Source organism: Dysidea avara, chromosome 13, assembly GCF_963678975.1.
Source record: "Dysidea avara chromosome 13, odDysAvar1.4, whole genome shotgun sequence".
NCBI classification, from domain to species: Eukaryota; Metazoa; Porifera; class Demospongiae; order Dictyoceratida; family Dysideidae; genus Dysidea; species Dysidea avara.
This window is the reverse complement of record NC_089284.1, coordinates 5,547,776-5,567,566: the sequence shown is the minus strand read 5'-3', so window position 1 is coordinate 5,567,566 and position 19,791 is coordinate 5,547,776. Positions and strand designations below refer to the sequence as shown.

General features: G+C 37.8%; 1 protein-coding gene across 1 annotated transcript in view; it reads right to left on the bottom strand.

Annotated features, from left to right (window-relative positions):
* Positions 1-320: 320 nt before the first annotated feature.
* The window catches only part of LOC136243675 (transient receptor potential cation channel subfamily A member 1 homolog), a 25,006-nt gene continuing 5,535 nt past the window's right edge, over positions 321-19,791 (bottom strand). Inside the window, exons 2-18 of the mRNA XM_066035215.1 lie at positions 17,242-17,419; positions 15,074-15,845; positions 14,337-14,520; positions 14,175-14,279; positions 14,022-14,119; positions 13,832-13,975; positions 8,070-8,184; positions 7,114-7,253; positions 6,939-7,045; positions 4,382-4,854; positions 4,148-4,334; positions 3,740-3,760; positions 1,358-1,770; positions 1,129-1,305; positions 1,016-1,084; positions 761-958; positions 321-696 (exon numbers count right to left, since the gene is read on the bottom strand). Coding sequence (XP_065891287.1) covers positions 442-696; positions 761-958; positions 1,016-1,084; positions 1,129-1,305; positions 1,358-1,770; positions 3,740-3,760; positions 4,148-4,334; positions 4,382-4,854; positions 6,939-7,045; positions 7,114-7,253; positions 8,070-8,184; positions 13,832-13,975; positions 14,022-14,119; positions 14,175-14,279; positions 14,337-14,520; positions 15,074-15,845; positions 17,242-17,419 — 3,636 coding nt within the window. The 3' untranslated portion in view covers positions 321-441. The remainder of the gene's footprint in view (positions 697-760; positions 959-1,015; positions 1,085-1,128; positions 1,306-1,357; positions 1,771-3,739; positions 3,761-4,147; positions 4,335-4,381; positions 4,855-6,938; positions 7,046-7,113; positions 7,254-8,069; positions 8,185-13,831; positions 13,976-14,021; positions 14,120-14,174; positions 14,280-14,336; positions 14,521-15,073; positions 15,846-17,241; positions 17,420-19,791) is intronic.

The following is a 19,791-nucleotide window of genomic DNA, read 5'->3' as shown; positions in this document are numbered from 1 at the left end:
ACAAAATCTTGACATCATCAATTGCTATGAAACAATGTAAGGATCAAAATAAACATTATATTCATTATCTGACAGTAAGGTTTGTAATAATGAATAGCATGGAAGCTTTGTGTCAAACCAAATACCAAGGATATCTGTTTCAGCCTATGTAGATATTTGCCCTATACTTGTTTGTTAATTAAAAAATTGTTCAGATAGAAAATTTCGTATAAGACAAAATATATTTTGACATATATGGTAAACTGGTTGTTTTGACCAATCTGATTTCGTTTCAGAATTTACCTTGTAACTATGTAGGTGTCCACAGATTGTGTTACTACTTATACATTCAGAGTTGTTAATGGAAATAACACACAGAAAATGATTGAATGAAATTTTACAAACGTGATAATATGCATGATGTATGTAGCTGTTAACTGGGGAGGGGGGTAATTAAGTTGATTAAATGAGGTCTGGGATTGCAGGAGGTAAATCAGGTCCTTGATCAATAGTTTCTATGTTGGCATTAGCATTGACACCCTCACTATCTTCAGCAACACCTCCAGATGGAGGGGCAGCAGGTGGAGGTGCAGCAGAAGACCTAACTGGTTGCTTTTTGATTTCTTCAAATCCTTTAATAATGAGTTCTTTTAGTTCGCTTATTTCAATTTCTTGTTGTTTAAGTTTTTCTTTAATCTCTTCTGTTGGGTTCGCCCTCTGTATAAACAATTAATTTACTTTAATTAAAGCCATACAGTTACATAGATACAATACTACTTACGAGGAATTCATCAATTAAATTGGAATTATTTTCTTTGGCTTCATTAACTGCTTTTGCCTTGCTTGCAAAAGACATAACAGGCAGGAAGGGTAGGTCTGGAATGCTACTTATGGCATTTTTTCTCAGTACAGCAAACTTTTCAGAGAAGTATAGTCGTATTGAGGGTAGTCTCTCCTCTATTTCAAGAGCAAACCTAACCTGCATATAATCAATAGTACAATATAAGTGTGTGATTAGATCAATTAAAGTATTTACCTGTAATGCAAGCTTTGAAAGAGTTGCCTTTTCTCTCTCCTCTTGAGTATCACCAACAGCCAAACCAACCTAAGAAAAATGTGACCACTGCAATGGTATACCATTTAACTCACCAGTAGGTTGTTGAACAGCACTGGCATTATAATGACAAACATGATCCAAAATGCATACAAAAATGGATAAAATACATCTCGCTCTATAAAGTTATCATTAAAGTCAAGTTCCCCAGATGTCATTATGAATACTTTAAGAAAAGTTATAGGAAGTGTGTCAAAAGTATCAGCCTCTCCCTGTTAAAAGAATAGACAATAACACACATAATCCCTGTATCAGAATACTTACTGGTAGATGGAACAACATAAATAAAGGAATTCCAAATCCGATAAGCAGAAGCAGAGGAAGTGCTATCACTTTAAAAAAAGACTTAGTTATGCTATAGAGCATGTTAATTGATATTGCTGTGAATGGAACACTTCTCATCAACAAGATAAAATCAAGCCACGCCATGAAGACAACCAGAGCTCCGAGTTGCCACTGTGGACCACTTGGACAAAAGCATTCATGATCTTTATTGCTGAGAACAAATGCAATTGTTAAAGTAGAAAGACATATTTCCATATAATTTTCCCAATCTTTCACATATTCTATTCTTCTGCTGAAAGCCTGCAGTCCCTCCAGTATTAAATTTACACTTGAAAATACCACCAAAACAATTGTGCAGACACCAAGGAATCCTCTTTCTGCTATTGAAAGGCCTACAAAAAATGCATTGATTGTTATAGAACGAAAAAGACACATGCTCAATAAAGTTTGTCAATATCATAAAGTATAGTAGTAGGTACTTTCCTGCCCATAAATATTAAGCAGACACCAGCCTCTTTCCCTTCATGATGACTTGGCACATTGGATAAAACATTATAATCATGCTTTAAAATTTTCAAAAAGTGATTTGAAATGCTTCCAGCAAAAAATTTACATAATTTTCTACTGATTGATGCAAGAATAACTGGGTAGGCAGACATGGATGTGGATGAATTTTAAAATTCGTTTTAAAAATGTGACCAATCTGTGAAAAGGGGGTCTTATAACCTTCCATGTTTGACTGATCATAACTCATATTAATGGTTTTCACCTACCACCTTAAAAATTACACCATGTAATACAGGTAAAAGATGGCCAAAGTGGTGCTTTACAGACAACTCAAGTTATGGATTACCAGGTGCATGCAATGGACAAATTTCATAATAACAAAAAAATCAACTGTTGCCCCTAGCAACCTAAATTTTACACTATTTGTAGGTGTCAATGTTTTAAGTCACCTCTCCAAGTTTTCAAAGGATAGCATGTATAAGTCATGAGATGTGACATTTCGAAGTTGCAATTTTCCCATACATTGTCAATGAGAGGGGTTCTTGGTAATCACACAAATCATGGGATTTAAAGAATGTCATATCTTATGACCTATATACATTATCCATTTAAAACTTTGAAAGATTATTGTTGACATTCACACCTACAAATTATGTAAAATAGAGATATATGTACTTTGTGAATTTTTGGTTTTTGCATGCATTGAAATACCTGATTTTTGTGATTGCCCAGAAGGGGCAACTGTAGCCCTCTCACGTAGATATGTATGGGAAAATCACAAATTTCAAATTGTCATATCTTATGACATATACATGCTATCCTTTCAAAATTTGGCGAAGTTACTTTAGACATTATCACCTAAAAATAATGGAAAATTTTGGTTGCTAGGGGCAACAGTTATTATTATATGCTATAAAGCCTTATTACGGAATTTGTCCATTGGAAAGACTATAAAGACTATAAGACCGATCTGGTTACAAATATATAACACTTAATTTCCACACCTCGTGTTGTATCATACTCCAGACCCAGACATTGCCTGTGCATCGTTTTTATCTATATTATTTTTCAGTGCATGTGTGGAGGGTAGGCTCTAATATGCTTAGAGGTGTACCGATACGGGTTTTTGGGATGCACCAATATCCGATATTGATGCCACCAAAAGAAGCCAATAACTGATAGTTGATCTGATATTGCATTACAGTCTTAAGCAAACAAAAGTGTACATTTACCTAAATATATACTCTGCCTGTGGTGGTAGCTTGGTTTTCTATTGTGCAATCCAGACAATTAGGCCAGGCAAACTTGGTTACTTGTTTCTCATCCACAAAAATTTGGATTTCCATATGGGCGGGAGGTCATATTTCATTATTAAAGAAACACTCCAAATCTACTATATAGGTTAGCTAAAGCCTTTTAAGAGCACAACAAATGTACCATGCTCAACTGACAACACCAGCATATGTGTACAACAGCATGGTCTATAGTCTTTAGAGCCTATACCAATAGATAAGTACTATGTGAAAATGACATGTCACGACTATTCTTGGGGCATGGAAATTTACTGCTTTACAAATGTAAAAATGCATTTTGGAAGTTTCGTGTCCACGTCTGATGTCTGCCTTTTCCAACTACCCAGAATAACTCAACTGTGGCCTACATTTAATTATTCTTTGAGCTTTGGGATTTGTTTTTACCCACATTTCTTCTTATCTAAAGACACAATGCTAAGTGAAAGAACTGGGCACGTAGCTCCAGTTATATTTCCCAGCATGGGTAATAAATAGCTGATGTGCACACATATACACACATAAAGACCATCAAACTCACACAAAACAGAGAAAAAATACTTACCCAAACAGCCACCAGTAAAATCTATAGAACAATACATGCATGTACATGAGTGTACAATGGTGCTATACAGCAATTACAACAAGTAGCTAAAAAAAGCATGTATGCAGTTGCACAAATCAAATATCTTATGTAACAATGCTGTGGCAGTGAATATAAGAGTATAGTTTTCCTACTGTTCAAGGTTCATATATCTAAAGTTGTATGCAAAATCACCTTGGCAGAACCCAGGGCAGAAAACCAAGGGTTCAGAAACACTTAACAGTGTTCACTAAATTGGAGGGAGGGGGATATCGGAGAGCCAAGCATGTGAGCATATACATAGCTAATGTGCACACAAGCACACACACACACCCCACAAAGTTGAATATTACATAGTGCATATAATAGAGAGATCATTAATTTACTTACTTGTTCTAGCACAGACTGAACCTCTTGGGTTAGGTAGTAGCAGCACATAGGAGGTAAGGAATCCAAGAAACACGATAAATGAAGCCAGCTGCAATAGAAACGATGGAAGCGCTATTTTATTCCACTTGTGAGTTAGCAACTCATCCACCAAAGGATGTTGCAGCAAACCAATATTCTCTGTCTCGACCTAAAGTTTGACTAGAGACATTTAAATACATTTGATGAAATTGTTACCATTAATGCCAAAGTGTGATGGTCTTTGTCAAAATCTTTTGGTCCCCACCTTTCTGTGACTAAAGAAGGTTCAAAATCATCAATTTGGTCAGTCAATGTTGTCCTCCGGTCACCCAAAAAGCTCCCCTGAACATCTAAAGTGCTCCGCTTCTGACCATCTAAAGTGCTCTCCACACTATCTATAGTATCCCTCCGTTCAACCAAATTGTTCTGCTCTAATGACTGTAGCTCAATATCACCATTCTCTGGGCTCGCTGGGTCATTCTTTACCACCACAGAACTATCATATGGTCGAGGCTTGGATCTAGCAGGCAGCACTTTATTCAATAAAAACTTCCCAAATTTTCCAAGTGTTGGGTCACCAAAGTCATCAATGAATTCATAGTTGTATACTATGCTTGTAGTTACCAGAGTACCATGGACCTCATCTTCATATAGTGTTATGCATTTGTCAAAAACAATCAAAGCCAAATCTATAAAAAGTAATCAGTTACGTGCAATAAGTAATGACAGGTAATTGCATGGTACTACAATATGTGTATGTCAGTAAATTCTATTGAATAAAGTTTAGACAAGAATACTGAAAGAGTTTGCATATCTTTTTAATGAGAATTATCAAATAAGTATATATACTTTACACCATTAGTTTTCATATCCTGATGTCTATAAGTCATCTTGACAGTACAAATGCATTTTGGCTTACAAAGATTTTTTAAGCAAAAAATCCACTAAGAGAGTTCTGAAGATTGAGGTACGTTCTCTAAAATAGTTAGAGGCCTCCTAGCAGATAGGTGTATGTACATCTCCAGTTGAGGGAGTCAACACACAGCACACCTCACTAATGATCACTGATGTGCTGAGTAGCATTGCAGATCTCACAGTTGATCACTGATCTGATCCACTATGCCTGCATAGCCATTATGCAGTTGCCAGACACAAAATAATTGCGTGACTGTACATCCCAACTGTCAATTACTGAACTGAAACACCTTCATTTTCAACTGTGTTTTACCTGTTATACAGTATTAAAAACAAAGAACAGTAAGAGAAGTGCCACTGAAGTCAATCCAGTCACTATGGAAACTACGACTGAATGCATGTCCCAACTATCAGTTATAACTGGCTGAGCAAAACCAGTAATTTTTGCACATTCCTAGAATTCCACTTTATTGCTCCTCTGTTATTTATAGTAACAAAGGAGTGGACTGCCAAATTATGATGAATAGCCATTTAAGTTATACTGCTAGACATTCAGAACAGCAAGAAATTCCGAGTAAATTACAGCCATTTACAGGTACTTAATTAATTGATCATAACTCACAAATGAAACAAGCTATAAAGACAAGACCTGGTTCAATCTGTTCACCAAAAACTAGCAAATCCATCATTTCTCTGTATTTCTCCATGTGCACAAAGAGGAAGGCCATTTCAACAGGGTGGTAAACTCTTAATCTACCACATCACAAATAAGTTCCTGCAACTCACTTTGCCTTTTGTTGTACAAACAATTTCTTACTCTCCATGCATGAACAGGTTAATGAGATAGTGTATAGGTTTTACTGATTTGAGCTTCATTTCAGCATCGTACCAAAGCACAATTAAAACGTGTGTAAACTTTTACTCTCTACACTGCACAAAAAGGAAATGAAGTAGTCACAATGGTTTGCACATGTTTGTTAGGTGCAAAGCTCCGCAAGCTGGTCACATAGGTTTTATGTGACCTAATTGCTAAACCCTGTTGTGTTGCACTAATCGAATCAGACTGTAAATCATAAGCTGTTGATATAAGGTTGTGGTTTGCTGCTAAAGGTGTTGCACGTGGACCTCACTTTCAGCAAATTACTCAAGGTTGGCTGCCTTGTTGTCATCTTCATGAGCAGAACCTTCAAGTTACCTAATAGTGATTCTTGCTGATCAAGGACAGATTTTCAACTAAAATCAGGTGAAGAAGACTGTTAAGCAAGTAGAGAAACAGTACTAACTGCCATAGGCAGCAAAACGGAGGAGGGGGAGGGTATTGCACAATAGTTGTCATGTGAACTCCTGCAAAGTTTCCACAAAAGAATGAGATACTCTAATAGAGCAGTCACCCCAATAGAGCAGTCACCCTTATGCAATAGTCAAACAAGTATTAAAATTAATTAGCTGCTAAAACCACCAAAATTCAATCTCCTGACACTTAAATTCCTACGGAGACATGCTCCCAGACCTCCTAGAAATAGAATGCTGGGTGTGCTTACACACCAACACTACCTGCATAAATTTTGGGCACCCCCAACTCTAACACCCTTTTGCCGCAGTCTATGCTAATGAGTATATAGCAGTTTTTGCCAGAACAGTTGTCACTTAAACCAAGAGCTAATAATCTCCACTACTATTAACTCTTGCTTAAACACTATACATTTTCTGTGTATTTTTTTAATATTGCCACTATAGTGTGGCTTATGTGTTTTAAAGAGGCATTGTCATTGGTGAAAACTCTAGATTAATAAAGCATACCAAATATTGACATTATGATGGCCAGTATGAAATATTATACATATGGTTTGCTACATACCTGGCATATGCATGACGAGCAGTCTCATTGGAGTCATGTCATCCTCAGTGCACATCCTCATGGCTTTGTCCCAGTGATCACTAATAATAATCTCTAGAGCAATCTCCCTAAATTATTTGGTGTGTTTATCATGATTACAAAATACACACAAATGGCACACAAATGGAACACATACTTGTGGCCGTTGATGATGGCCTCAGCCAATGCATTGTGACCTGCTTCATTGGTCAGTGTTACATCAATTCTGGGATATTCCAATAACACCTTCACAACTTTAAGGTGACCTTGATGTGTGGCCAACAACAAAGGAGAAACCTACAGTGAAAATCACAATCCAAATATACATCACACACATACGCACACATGCACACACAAACACACGCACGCACGTACACACACAGTACATACGCATGTACACATACATTCTACAACACATATGGTTTGTATAGACAACACAACTTTATAAGTCATATGCACACAAACATAGTACACAGGAGGGTCCCTGAAAACCTACACCACAGTTACATATAAGTTTAGCAATGCGCCTATTATACATGTTATACATGTTATATATACATTTTACAACTAGCACAAACCTGAGACAAAAACGATCGAGATACTCTAATAGAGCAGTCAAGTAACTACTCTAATAGAGCAATCAAAGCCACAGCTTGTAGTCACCATATTTTCCCTATAGTTAACTATAGTATTTAGTAATTATTTACAGTTTAAAGTATTGAATTTATTGTAATTGCTAACAAAAAATAAGCCTAAAATCCAATCTCAGAGCTTCTAAAATCTCAAAATTTTCCGGAGAATTGTCATCAGATGCCTTATTTAGCTATACCAATTTTCAGAAACCCCCTTTTAAAAATCCTAGATCTGCCACTGTTAAGGCAATTTAGTGAACTGCAATAAAAAAGGATTATGTTTATCAGAAGGCAATTTTTCAAATAGTAGAGAAATTTTCGCATATGTAACTTTGATATTTTGTGGAGCCTTCTATTTTAGTCTGACTTTACAACTAGTACTGTCACAATTTACAAGCCCCGCTTTTAGCTTGCACCTATAGCATTTATTCAGTCCAGATAAGAAACTTGATACCAGTGGTAATTACAATTCTGTGCTTACCTTCAAATCAGCATAACTTCCATTACAAGACACATCTCTACCAAGTAGGAAGCTCACAATGTGATCATGACCATGGTAGGCAGCACATGACAATGGTGTGCCTAACTTTCCATTGCTATGGAAATAAACAATCAGTTTATTAGGTATATACAAACACTATATAACATTGTATAAAACTTAGCCAATTCTTTCTTCACACAGAGTTGTGTGGCTAATAAAGCTGGCATGTCACACCATGTGTATACTGGCAGTAGAGCTGGGCAATATTGAGTATTGTGATATTAACTTTCAAATTGTATCATGATATTTAGCCTCTGCACTATTGTGATGGATGTAACACTTCTAAATGACTACTACATAGTTCTATTCATGAACCATATTCTTGTCTTCTCACAAGAAAGGAGCAATGATTAGGTGCAAACAATATATAAATCAGCACGTTTGTTACAAACTTCTCAATTGTACAAGCAGCTAACTACTGATCTGTCATTTAGATACTATCATGATACATATCGTTATCGTAGTATTTTCATTTCTATTGATCGTCTTGTGAAAATTTTGCTATTGCCCAGCACTTACAGGAAAAAAGAAAATGCGACTTTTACATATACATAGCTCCATGGCCCATCCAAAGCACACCATTTTTTCATTAAAGCTGCCTGCCATGTATGGTAGGCCACACACAACTAATTCAATGTAGCCATTTGTGAGATATGGGCAACCAAAGTTTTGAATGTTTTCTTCATTCTGTTTGTTTAAGGGGTCTATAGGAGCCAAGACTTTTCTTCTTTTTGCACACTTTACTATAAATGCAAAATTAATGTGTAACTTGATTGCTTCAAAATTTGGCACAGATAAAGAGCCCATAAAGGTAAATTCATGAATCTGATAAATATCCACATTGTTATGAAAGACCGTCGATCTCAAGATGAAATTCTTTTTTTTGAAATGTAAATGGGCATTCTTCAATATATAGATGCACAATAAAGTTGAATAGATTTGCCATGTCATGCCCAGTAAAATGGCAGTTGGTTTTTGTTGATAGTACTAACCATTTTGAAGTTATGAACGTGTAAAGAGAAGTGGAAAAGGTCCACGCTTTGAGGTCTCCTGATGGGAACGTAGTCTTTGTAGAGGTTAACCAAGGCATGGAGATCGATTCTACAGTGGGTCCTTGTAACAGAGGTAAACAATACAGGGTTGAAACTAACAATGCAGCAGCATGCGTGTTTCGCAAAAAATATATTTCAGGGACCAAAAGGGCCAATTAAATTAAGTATTACTTCTAAGAGGAGGACTGGGTCAATGCTTTGTAAATGGGATTATCTCAAATCTAGTCCAAATTGTCAATCAGTTACCACTTCAGTAAACATTATAGTGTTTATTATACTAGAATTTTTAAAAATTATTAATTTAAAAATGAAGTAGGGATTTATGCAACCAATAAGCAGGGGCGTACCTACACCCGGGCCTGCATGGGCACAGGCCCGGGCAATCATTGCTGGTGCCCGGGTAGTGAACCTGGCAATAGTGGCGCCCGCCAGGGCGCGCCCATGATTAATACAGACTAAAAATTTGCACTTGCTATCTTTTTGGAGCGTCTTGTAATACTTGCCAACAATTGCTATAATATAGTATCGCATATGCTTGAGTTTGACAAGATTCCTCTGTCAATTTAGTACACTTCTATGTAATGCACAGCGTCACGTAATAACATTTAAGATTTGAGCGCGGGTCAAGAGTCAAAGATTAGGTATTACAATATTATAATGGAGCACTGAGAACTAAGGAGGATCCACATTGTTTCAAGCTTTCTCATGAAGCATTAGTGTGCACAGTAGAAAAGACAGACTAAGAGTGAAAAAGGAGTTGATGCTGGGGCCAGGGCCGCCCACAGGGGGGGAACTGGGGAATTTTGCCCCGGGCCCCATCCTGAAAGGGGCCCCAGGAGGCCCCATGAAGGGCCCCCTGAATACCTGTTTAAAAGATCGATATACTCTAATAGAGCAGTCAGATCTAAATACTCTAATAGAGCAGTCACAGTATTCTTCAGAGGAGCAGTGTAGCAAGCTTATAGATAAGGAGATATAGTTGGTGATGGGTAGTTATTGTCATCGCCAGCAGGTTGTGACCTTTTTTTTTTTTTTTTTTTGGTCTTCACCTTACAACTTGGGTGAAGGGCCCCACTTTAACTCTTTGCCCTGGGCCCCTTAATTTCTCTGGGCGGCCCTGGCTGGGGCTGGAGTTGTTATGAAGTAATGTTATGCCTATTAAGCACTGCCGGCCTGAGTCAGACAGAAGAGTGAAAAAGAAGTCCGATATTGGGGCTGGAGGCTAAGTCAGTCCACCTTTTAGCCTTCTAGCTATATTATTCATGCAGTAGTATCTTAAGCTGCACAAACAGTAGTGTATAGTAGCTAGCTAGGTACTATATGCACTTTTAAACAGTTTGCCAAAAGCAAATATGCAATAAAGAGTGGGCTCGCATTTCTTGCTAAATAGTTTGCATGGGGACAGCTGGACTTTGTGCCCGGGCAATCCAGAAAGCTAGCTACGCCCCTGTCAATAAGGGGTGAGGTCATCTTGTTTACTGTTAAATAAATAGCTAGATTGTTAAGAGGTGTGGTTTTCACACTCTATCGCTATTAGTCCACCTAGATCTTTATTTGATGGGTGTGGTCGCGAACCTATCGCAAACGGGATCTCAATTGCGAAGTTGCAGAGTATACCTCTTACAGTAGTGCCGGGACTGAAGCGCTTCTGAATTTCAGCTCTGAAATAATTCTGTGGCATCTAAATATGCTGCTGAAGAAACTAGTGTTGATACGGAAAATTAACACCTCGATATGGTTTCGTTGGATGAAGAAGAAGATAAGCAGCCTGATTGAAGATAAAAGAAATGACAAGGCGCAGAGGGCCTACACTCGTCGGAACCCCAAAAGACACATCCCACTGGTGAGTTTGTTATTGTGATGTAAAATGGTGGCTGTGCGCTGCTTCATTTGGCTTCAATGCCTGTGACTGAGGTCAGACAGTGAGTGAGTGAGTGAGGCAGACCAAATTTCAAGTTTTGGCGATTTTTATATCCGGTCACCGGTAAGTGTTTTTTAAATGCTGTATTTCATGTTAGATGGACTAGTATTATTCCGTAAAGGTGATTTTCGTGGCATAAGATGCCTTTAGGATGATTTTTGAAGGTGGTATTTTAGGTGGCATGAGTCATTTTTGGGGGGATCCCTACTTAAACAGTACTACTGTACTGTTTGATATGTATCCACCTGCTATGCATGATTATAATTCATCAGCATTAACGTCACTGCAGCCATTTCTTGGCTACAGATTTCACAATTTTTGTCATCCAGAGAATCACAAAGAAGCCATTTAAGTTTTCTGACAGTAAAGTCACCATGCTAACATTTCATATGGATACACAAGCCCTGACATCAGCAAAGAATGCAAAGAAATGACAACAGTAAACTTTATTTCTACCCCATTGTAAATAAGTGCCCATAACTTACTTGTCTTTTGATGTACGAACACACAAAAATAATATTTTCCATGAACAGGCGAATCCAACGGTGTATAGGTTTTATTGATTTGAGCATTGTTTTAGCACATACCAAAGTGATTAAAGCATTGTAAACTTTTTATGTAATACCTTTATAGCATTATGCAATAACAGGTTTTCACTCAGCCGGTCACATTTATTTTTTTAATAGCAGATTATGTGGATAACCACTTCCATATTCCTTATCTAAGGTACATGATTAGAACTTATTTTTCCTGTTTGTTTGTTACTACAATGTCCAGTCTGTGCTCTGCCATTAACCTTTCCTAGAATTATTAACAAACAAACAGTATGGTCGTAGTGTTTAGTAGGGTTCCGACATGCACCGCTAAAAAGTCACACCTAAAAACCATCATGAAAATATTATACACGGCAAAAATCATCTTTACGGAATAGTCTCAGTATCAATTACAGCATTAAAAACAAGAAAACACTTACAAGTGTCCAGATATTAAATTTTTAATAACTCGAAATTTTGGCAGCCAGCCTGCCTGCCAGACCAACAGTCACAAGGCTGGAGGGCAGAGGCCAAATGAAGCAGTGCACGGCTACCATTTTACGCCACAGCAACAAACTCACTGCCTTTTGTAGTTCCGATGAATGTCTGCCTCCTGTGCTTTACCATTTCTTTTATCTCCAATTAAATGGTCGTCTTCTTCTCCATACCAAGGTGTTAATTTTCCATATTGACACTTTCCTTGAAGGAGCATATTTAGATGCCACAAAACTATTTGAGGTGTTTAACAGACTGTAGTATCAGGTAGCAGCTAAGCTGTACTATTAATACAATTGTCATGCCCCCTTAAACAATCAGAACCCGCCACAACACTGATCTAGCTCCGTAGACAATAAAGGCATTATGCCACACCCACTAGCTTGATCTACTGTGCAGTTGAGTGGCGAGATCGAGATACTCTAAAACAGCACATGTGTATTTCATAGCAGAGAGCCTTTTCACAAGGCCATGGTGGCATATGTGGCAGTCGAAAAGAAGGGCCACAATGTTTTTTACAGATCAAACACTGTGATAAGACTTGCCTGATTTCTACTCGTCCTTTTGGTATCTAGAACTCATGATGAAGATGACTTAAAGTATGCGAAACACCTGCATTCAATAACACCTCAACATATCCTTCATCTCCTTCAGCAACGCGACTATGTTCCTGCTCCTCGGTGACCTTTGCTTTGCCCTTTAGGTCTTGCAAAAGACTGGTCCAGTTGGTATTACATCATTCTATAACAGAGACATTATTATTCATATGCTCTGTTAAGTCCTCCAGGGTGAGTTCTTCCTCCTCCCATCATCCCTCCTTCAATAGGCTTAGAGATTAACTGCTCAGCCTCCTTGATATAACGCTGGAGTCGCGCCTTCGCCGGTCCTAAAAGCTTCCGCAGCAGGCCCGACATCCTGCCAACTACGCCAAAACCGTGTCAGGGAGATGAGGGAAGAAACTTGCTTTCTTCGTAATAGCACAACAATCTTATTCATTAATATTGCAGAGAACTGACTGTCGTACAACACAGTGCTATTTTATATAAAAAATATCACGATATTAGTTGCAAGTTTGTGACAGCTATGCTCTAGCAAAAAAAGTTGACAATAAAAAATTACTGATACAATGCCAAGTAGCTAGGGATTTTCCTTCATAGCTACCATCATCTCTTGTTTCACTACTTTTTATCGTTGGAACCCTACTTCATTTTAAATTAATAGCTTTTTTATTATTGCACTAGTAATATACTAGCTGTCAAACATGTACTGGTAAAAACTGGTAATTTGAAAACTCCGTTCACAGTACAGGTATGACCAGGGCCGCCCACAGGGGGGGCAACTGGGGCATTTTGCCCTGGGCCCCAGCCTGAAAGGGGCCCCAGGAGGCCCCCTGAATACCTGTTTAAAAGATCGATATACTCTAATAGAGCAGTCAGATCTAAATACTCTAATAGAGCAGTCACAGTATTCTTCAGAGGAGCAGTATAGCAAGCTTATAGATAAGGAGATATGGTTGGTGATGGGTAGTTATTGTCATTGCCAGCAGGTTGTGACCTTTTTTTTTTTTTTTTTTTTTGGTCTTCACCGCCTCACTTTAACTCTTTGCCCTGGGCCCCTTAATTTCTCTGGGCGGCCCTGGGTACGACACATAATTGGCATACATGTGTCCTATTGTCACTATTACTATGTTAAGATGTGCACCTCAATTCTGGTGATAGTTTACCCTGAAGAAGGAACTGAACAATATCAAGTTGTCCATGGATACAGGCAATGTGTAGAATATTGTTATTGTCTATATCCACTTTAGTGAGATCAGCATTGAAATCTAGTAGCTCTTTAAGACACCTACAAGGCAAATTAAGTCAAGTTGTAAAGTGTAACGTTTCCTTACTGGAGGTTGCCATATTGTGCGGCTACGTGTAATGGAGTACGGTGGTCTTTATTTTCATAGTATATCAGTCCTTCAGTTACAGTGCTGTTTAGTAAGACCTGAATAATAAAATAGCAATAATGCCACTAAACAAATAATATTTATACATCACACCTGCATGGTTCGCAGAGAACCTGACTTTGCTGCAACATGTAAAAATGTGTTTTCCTCTTCATCCACTAATTGTGTAGCAGCTTCCTGGCCTCTCTCAATAAGAGCCTAACAAAAATGTTGTAGTAATGAGAGTGGATGGTGATGTGTGATGGTTATACATACCTTCACCAATGATGTGTACTCTTTTTCAATTGCCCATTCAATAATGGACCTGTCATTTTTAGCTTCACCATGAATGTCACATCCCAAGTTAAGCATCACAGTAACGATTTCCACTTTTCCATTTTGGATTGCCAACATGAGAGGCATCATTTCATCATTATCTCTTGCAGTAATGTCTGCTCCACTATGAAAATTTAAGATGCATGCATTTTCAATTCCCTGATGACATCATGAGGTAAAAATCTCAATTACAGCATTTACACCAGTTGTGACAGAGCAGTGCTAACAAGGATGAGAAATCTTAAGGATAGTGAACTGCTCTGCATGCGTTTTACACATTACTACTATTTTAATGCACAAGGAATGTAACAGCAACTCTCTAGTATGTATATCATTTACCCTTAGAACACTTCTCTCCTTGCTGCATCAAATCAGCAAACATGCATGCATTACGAGTATTGTCACAAGTTAACAATCCAGCTGGAAATTTGCTTTGTTACTTACAACATGAAGAAATTAACACCAATTCCCCCTAGAATTCCGTAACATGGAAACAACGTGGATTAGTTTACTAACCAATTAAACTTCTGAATGAAGTCAACTTAGAGAAGTTGTACAACACTATCCTACTTCTAGTAATTTTAATTCTTAATGCAAGACGACAGACAGAAGTTTGATAGTCATAGTCTACACGGTTATTAGAACTGCCACAAGATATAAACACAAACACATTTTACCATTTAATGAAGACAATTAAGCTGTCTTTGTGACCCATCATGGCAGCACTATGTAAAGGTGTTTGACGGTTGATATTTCGACAACTTAAAAGGCCAGGTGCCTTTTTAGTTATGATCATACTTGACTCTGCATTATCAGTAGTACCAAACATATGGAGTAGTGTCTCGTTTAGCTCATTTGTACTCTGCAAGTCCACATCATGTGAAATCAAGAAATCAATAATGGCAGCACTGTTGTTAGGGGACTTCTTTGCAATCATCAACGGAGTATTACCAGCTCTGTCAGTTTTAGTCAATAGGTCACTCTTATTTTCTGGTCGCTCCCTGAAGATCAGCTTAACAATACTGTCATTTCCTTGGTAACACGCAATGTGTAATGGAGTTGATCCACCAGTGTCAGTAATGTTCACATTAACACCACGACGTAACAGAAAGAGTGCAATTTCATCATTGCCAGTAGCTGCTACCATGTGTAGTGGTGTCTTTCCCTTTTGAGCTTTAGTGTCAACGTCAAGTTCTGGCCTCTTCGCTAATTCCTCAATCAATTTCAAATTTTCTGCTTTTGCTGCAAGAACAATCGGTGATTCATTAGCTCTGTTTGCATTGTTCACTTTGCAGCCTTGAGCAATCAAAAATCTGACAACATCCATCTTGCTTTCCTCCAAAGCCTTTTCATCCTCTTCTCCATAACTTGCTGGAAGTGAATTGATAAACTTTATAGCGAGAAGTAGCGGAGTATCTCTGGTCTCATTGTTGGTTCGACGTTCAATGTCTGTGATATGTATAACAAGAGACAGTTATGAATAAACAATAAATGTTCCCATTCAACTATTTATAGGTATAATCTGCTCAATGTAAAGTCTATTTTATGTGCACCCATCAAGCTATCATGTTAGATCAAAAAATAATTATGTAGGTATTAGTACTACAGTACAATGTCAAGAAACTGTACAGGTACCTGTTTGATTGACTATTCTCAACCCCACAACAGTCTTTGCCCCCTGTTTCAACAGCAATTAAATTGTTTGGATAATTGAAGTCCATTCATTTACATAGAGATTTGAGTAAAGAACAATTACTCTGATCGAACATTGTGATAAACATAAATGAGGGTCACATAACCATGGGTCTTAGTGATGTGCAAACGATTATCAAAATACTTGCATCACGATACGATAGTTTATCACTATAGTAAATAGTTGCATAATTTAGTAGTAATTTTATTGATCCTATGCCACACGATACCAAAATGTAACAAATGTGTTAATACAGCAACTGTTGAGAGAGAGCAAACTTTCAGAAATACAGCAAATTTTGCAAGGTACGTAATTAAATAATTGAAATAAACCAACAATCACCAGCTATTCTAATTACTATGATACAATTATCACACTATCGATATTATTGCACATCACTAATGGGTCAACTGTATCTCTGTTGCTATGGTTCATTAATGTGAGCAATAATACCAGTATTAACAAGTGAAAATCACTGTACAGTTGTGCACACAAATCTTAAGATACACACAACTGCAGTATACAAAATTTTGTCTAGACAGAATGCAAGTGATAAAATTTCTATTACTTTGTAAACATGAAATCATCCATACACACACACACACACACACACACACACACACACACACACACACACACACACACACACACACACACACACACACACACACACACACACACACACACACACACACACACACACAAAGAAGCAAAGCCTCCAGCAGCTGTGCTCAACACAGCTACTGGGATGCCTATGCACCAAGGCACTGAAGTTTTGTGCAGACAAATCCTTCTGGGATAGGACTAGTAATTCTCAGTAGAACTATCCAAAGAGAAGCCATAGAACCCAATGATCCCAGCACCGCCAAGCAAGACAAGGATAGTCAGGCATTTGCTTCTGCAGTTAACACCAGGTACCCATTGATGATACAGCTGGGTGGGCTGCTATTTAAACAACTGGGTAGACTGGAGTAACAAAAGTTTCTTGCTCAAGGAAACTAACTTGGCGTAACTGGGAATCAAACCTGGAACCTTTCAATTACACGTACACGTACACACATGCCCACAAACACACACGAATATACACAAGCTCCATGTATATAGTGTACATACAAGCACATGTCACAAAAAACAACAACAAAAGCAACAAACCTGCTCCAAATTCAATTAAGACTTCAATACAGTTCATCCTCTTGTACATGACTGCATAGTGTAACATGGTATAGCCAAGTAAATTGTGCATGTTGATCAGAGCATCATGAGGTATATGAACTTTGCCAAATTTCAAAATCAAATCCTGAAGTGTCTCTACATCTCCATCGGCAGCAGCCTGTAAGATATCACTCAATAATACACAAGTATTGTACTTGCAGCCAATTGTGGAAATTTCATCACAACACACACACTACATTGTCTATGAGATGTGTATATGGAAGAGGCTGATGCTGAGTATTTCTTGTTATATGATTTACTAGAATTAGTACTTGGCCTACATTCAGGACTATTTAAACACTTGTAGATTGCAAATTCAGTAAAATTTCATTAATTAATGCATTACGTAGTGTCCTATAGTTATGTTACATGTGTGGTGATGTCGCTTGTACATCACCCTTATGTCATTCTGCAGGTGTAGTGAAATGATGTGCTAGTTAAACAGCAGAACTGCATGTAAGATAAGGCAACTTGTACATACCTAAAAGACAGATGCAAACTACGAGGTGCTACTAGTGCATACCTATCCTATCATGTTGGTGCATGTAATGTGGTTTCAGCTACTACAAGACACAGTAGTTACTTTAACAGAACAACACAGAATAAACACACAGACAAACAAGTGTGCATTAACTGCCGCATACCTATCAATGAACTAAATGTTTTTTCAAGAGTCCAGCAACATGTATACCAGGATCAAGACATATGGTAGTGTGTCATGCAGCCAAGAAAGTCAGTGCACCACACTGTGCTTATATTATCAGGAAGAAAGCACAATTTTCCACAAGCATGAACTCCATGGTCCCTCTTCCAAAGTTCACTGTTTTTGTATTATAGTTACCCACCAGGTAGGGTAGGCACACAGCAAATTTGATTGAATTTGCTCCAGCCATTTGCTCCCATTTGCAAGATATGGGCATTCAATTTTTTTTTGGGTCAATACTTTTCTTTTTACATACTTTAGAAAAATCAGTATAAAATGCAAAACAAGTAATTTAATTGCCTTAAAAATTTGGTACAGTAGGTGAATTCACGTAGTATGTTTGCAATGAATCTAATAAATACCCATGCTGCTATGAACACTTATTAGCAGTGTTGGGGGTAATAAGTAACGCGTTACATAATAATTATTACTTTTGTGGTAATGAAGTAATATAATGAAATATGCTGTAAAAACAGGTAATATAACTCAAGTTACTTTACCTACAAATGTAACGTGTTACCTAAGTAATGAAGTTACTGTAACGAGTCTAATATTATGTATATGTTAAAGCATAGCTGCGAGTGCTATATGAAAAATAAAGTACGAGGCGCGGCCGAGATGCTAATAAAGCACAAGGCCAAGCCGAGTGGTTTATTAGCATCGAGGCCAAGCGCCGAGTACTTTATGGTAGACGTTCATTGCGTCTTTTGGCAGGTTTTGCTCGCAACCCACAATCGATTCTATTGTGAGTCACATGGTGAAGTATTTCCATGATATCTCCAGGACTTGTCCGTTTACATTAACAAACGTAACAGCAACGTTACTTTCTCCCACCCATCATCCCAGCATTTAGGTATGTCTATAAAAGCAATCCAGTGGTAGAACTCGTATTGGCTGGGGTGGTTGATCACTCAGCGCGGCGAGGCTATCAGCCTTCACCGGCTTGGGTGATTAGTCGTACTGGCACGAGCCCCGTAGGCTATTAGCCTACACTAAGGCACGTGGGCAACTGTGCTTTATTGCCCACAAAGAGTGCTTTATTGCACCGCAAAGAGTACTTTATTGCACCGCAAAGAGTGCTTTATTCGTTCAATAAAGCACTCTTTGCGGTGCAATAAAGCACTCTTTGTGGTCGATGAAGCAGTTGGCCGGCTGATAGTGTACTTTATGAAATTTAAAGTACACTTTTTCCTTTGATCTCGCCCATGTAAAGTTCTATAAATAATATTACTTTAAGTAACGAAGTTTCTAATCTCGTTAGCAATCCGCTGAGTAACGCCTAGCAACTACGAAGTAACGAAGCCTACTGAATGAAGCTTATTCACCACCTTCTTGCTTATAGCCAAGATTTGCACATTGTCCAACAACGCAATCATGTCACGTGATAAGGTGGTAGTTTCACACGTGACAGCTTAAGGCTGTGGACACAAAGTAATATAATATGTAATATTATTATAGTTACTTTATTATATGGGTAATATGTAACTGTAACTAAATAGTTCAGTTGTAAATAATATGTAATGAGTTACATTTAAAAAGTAACTGTCCCAACACTGCTTATTAGTGTAAAAAGATCAGACTGTATCATGGCTACAAGGTAAAGCACATATGGAAATAAAATGAAAATTGGTGTGTACATAAGCCAATCATCATCATAGCAGTGCCTTTTGATGGTGTGGAAAACAAAGGAGTAATTACCACTACAAAGATATGGAGCAAGAATCAAACAAGTGTAAAATCAAAGGGTTGAAATAGTCCAGTTATACCATGGGGGTAAAAAAGTGAAA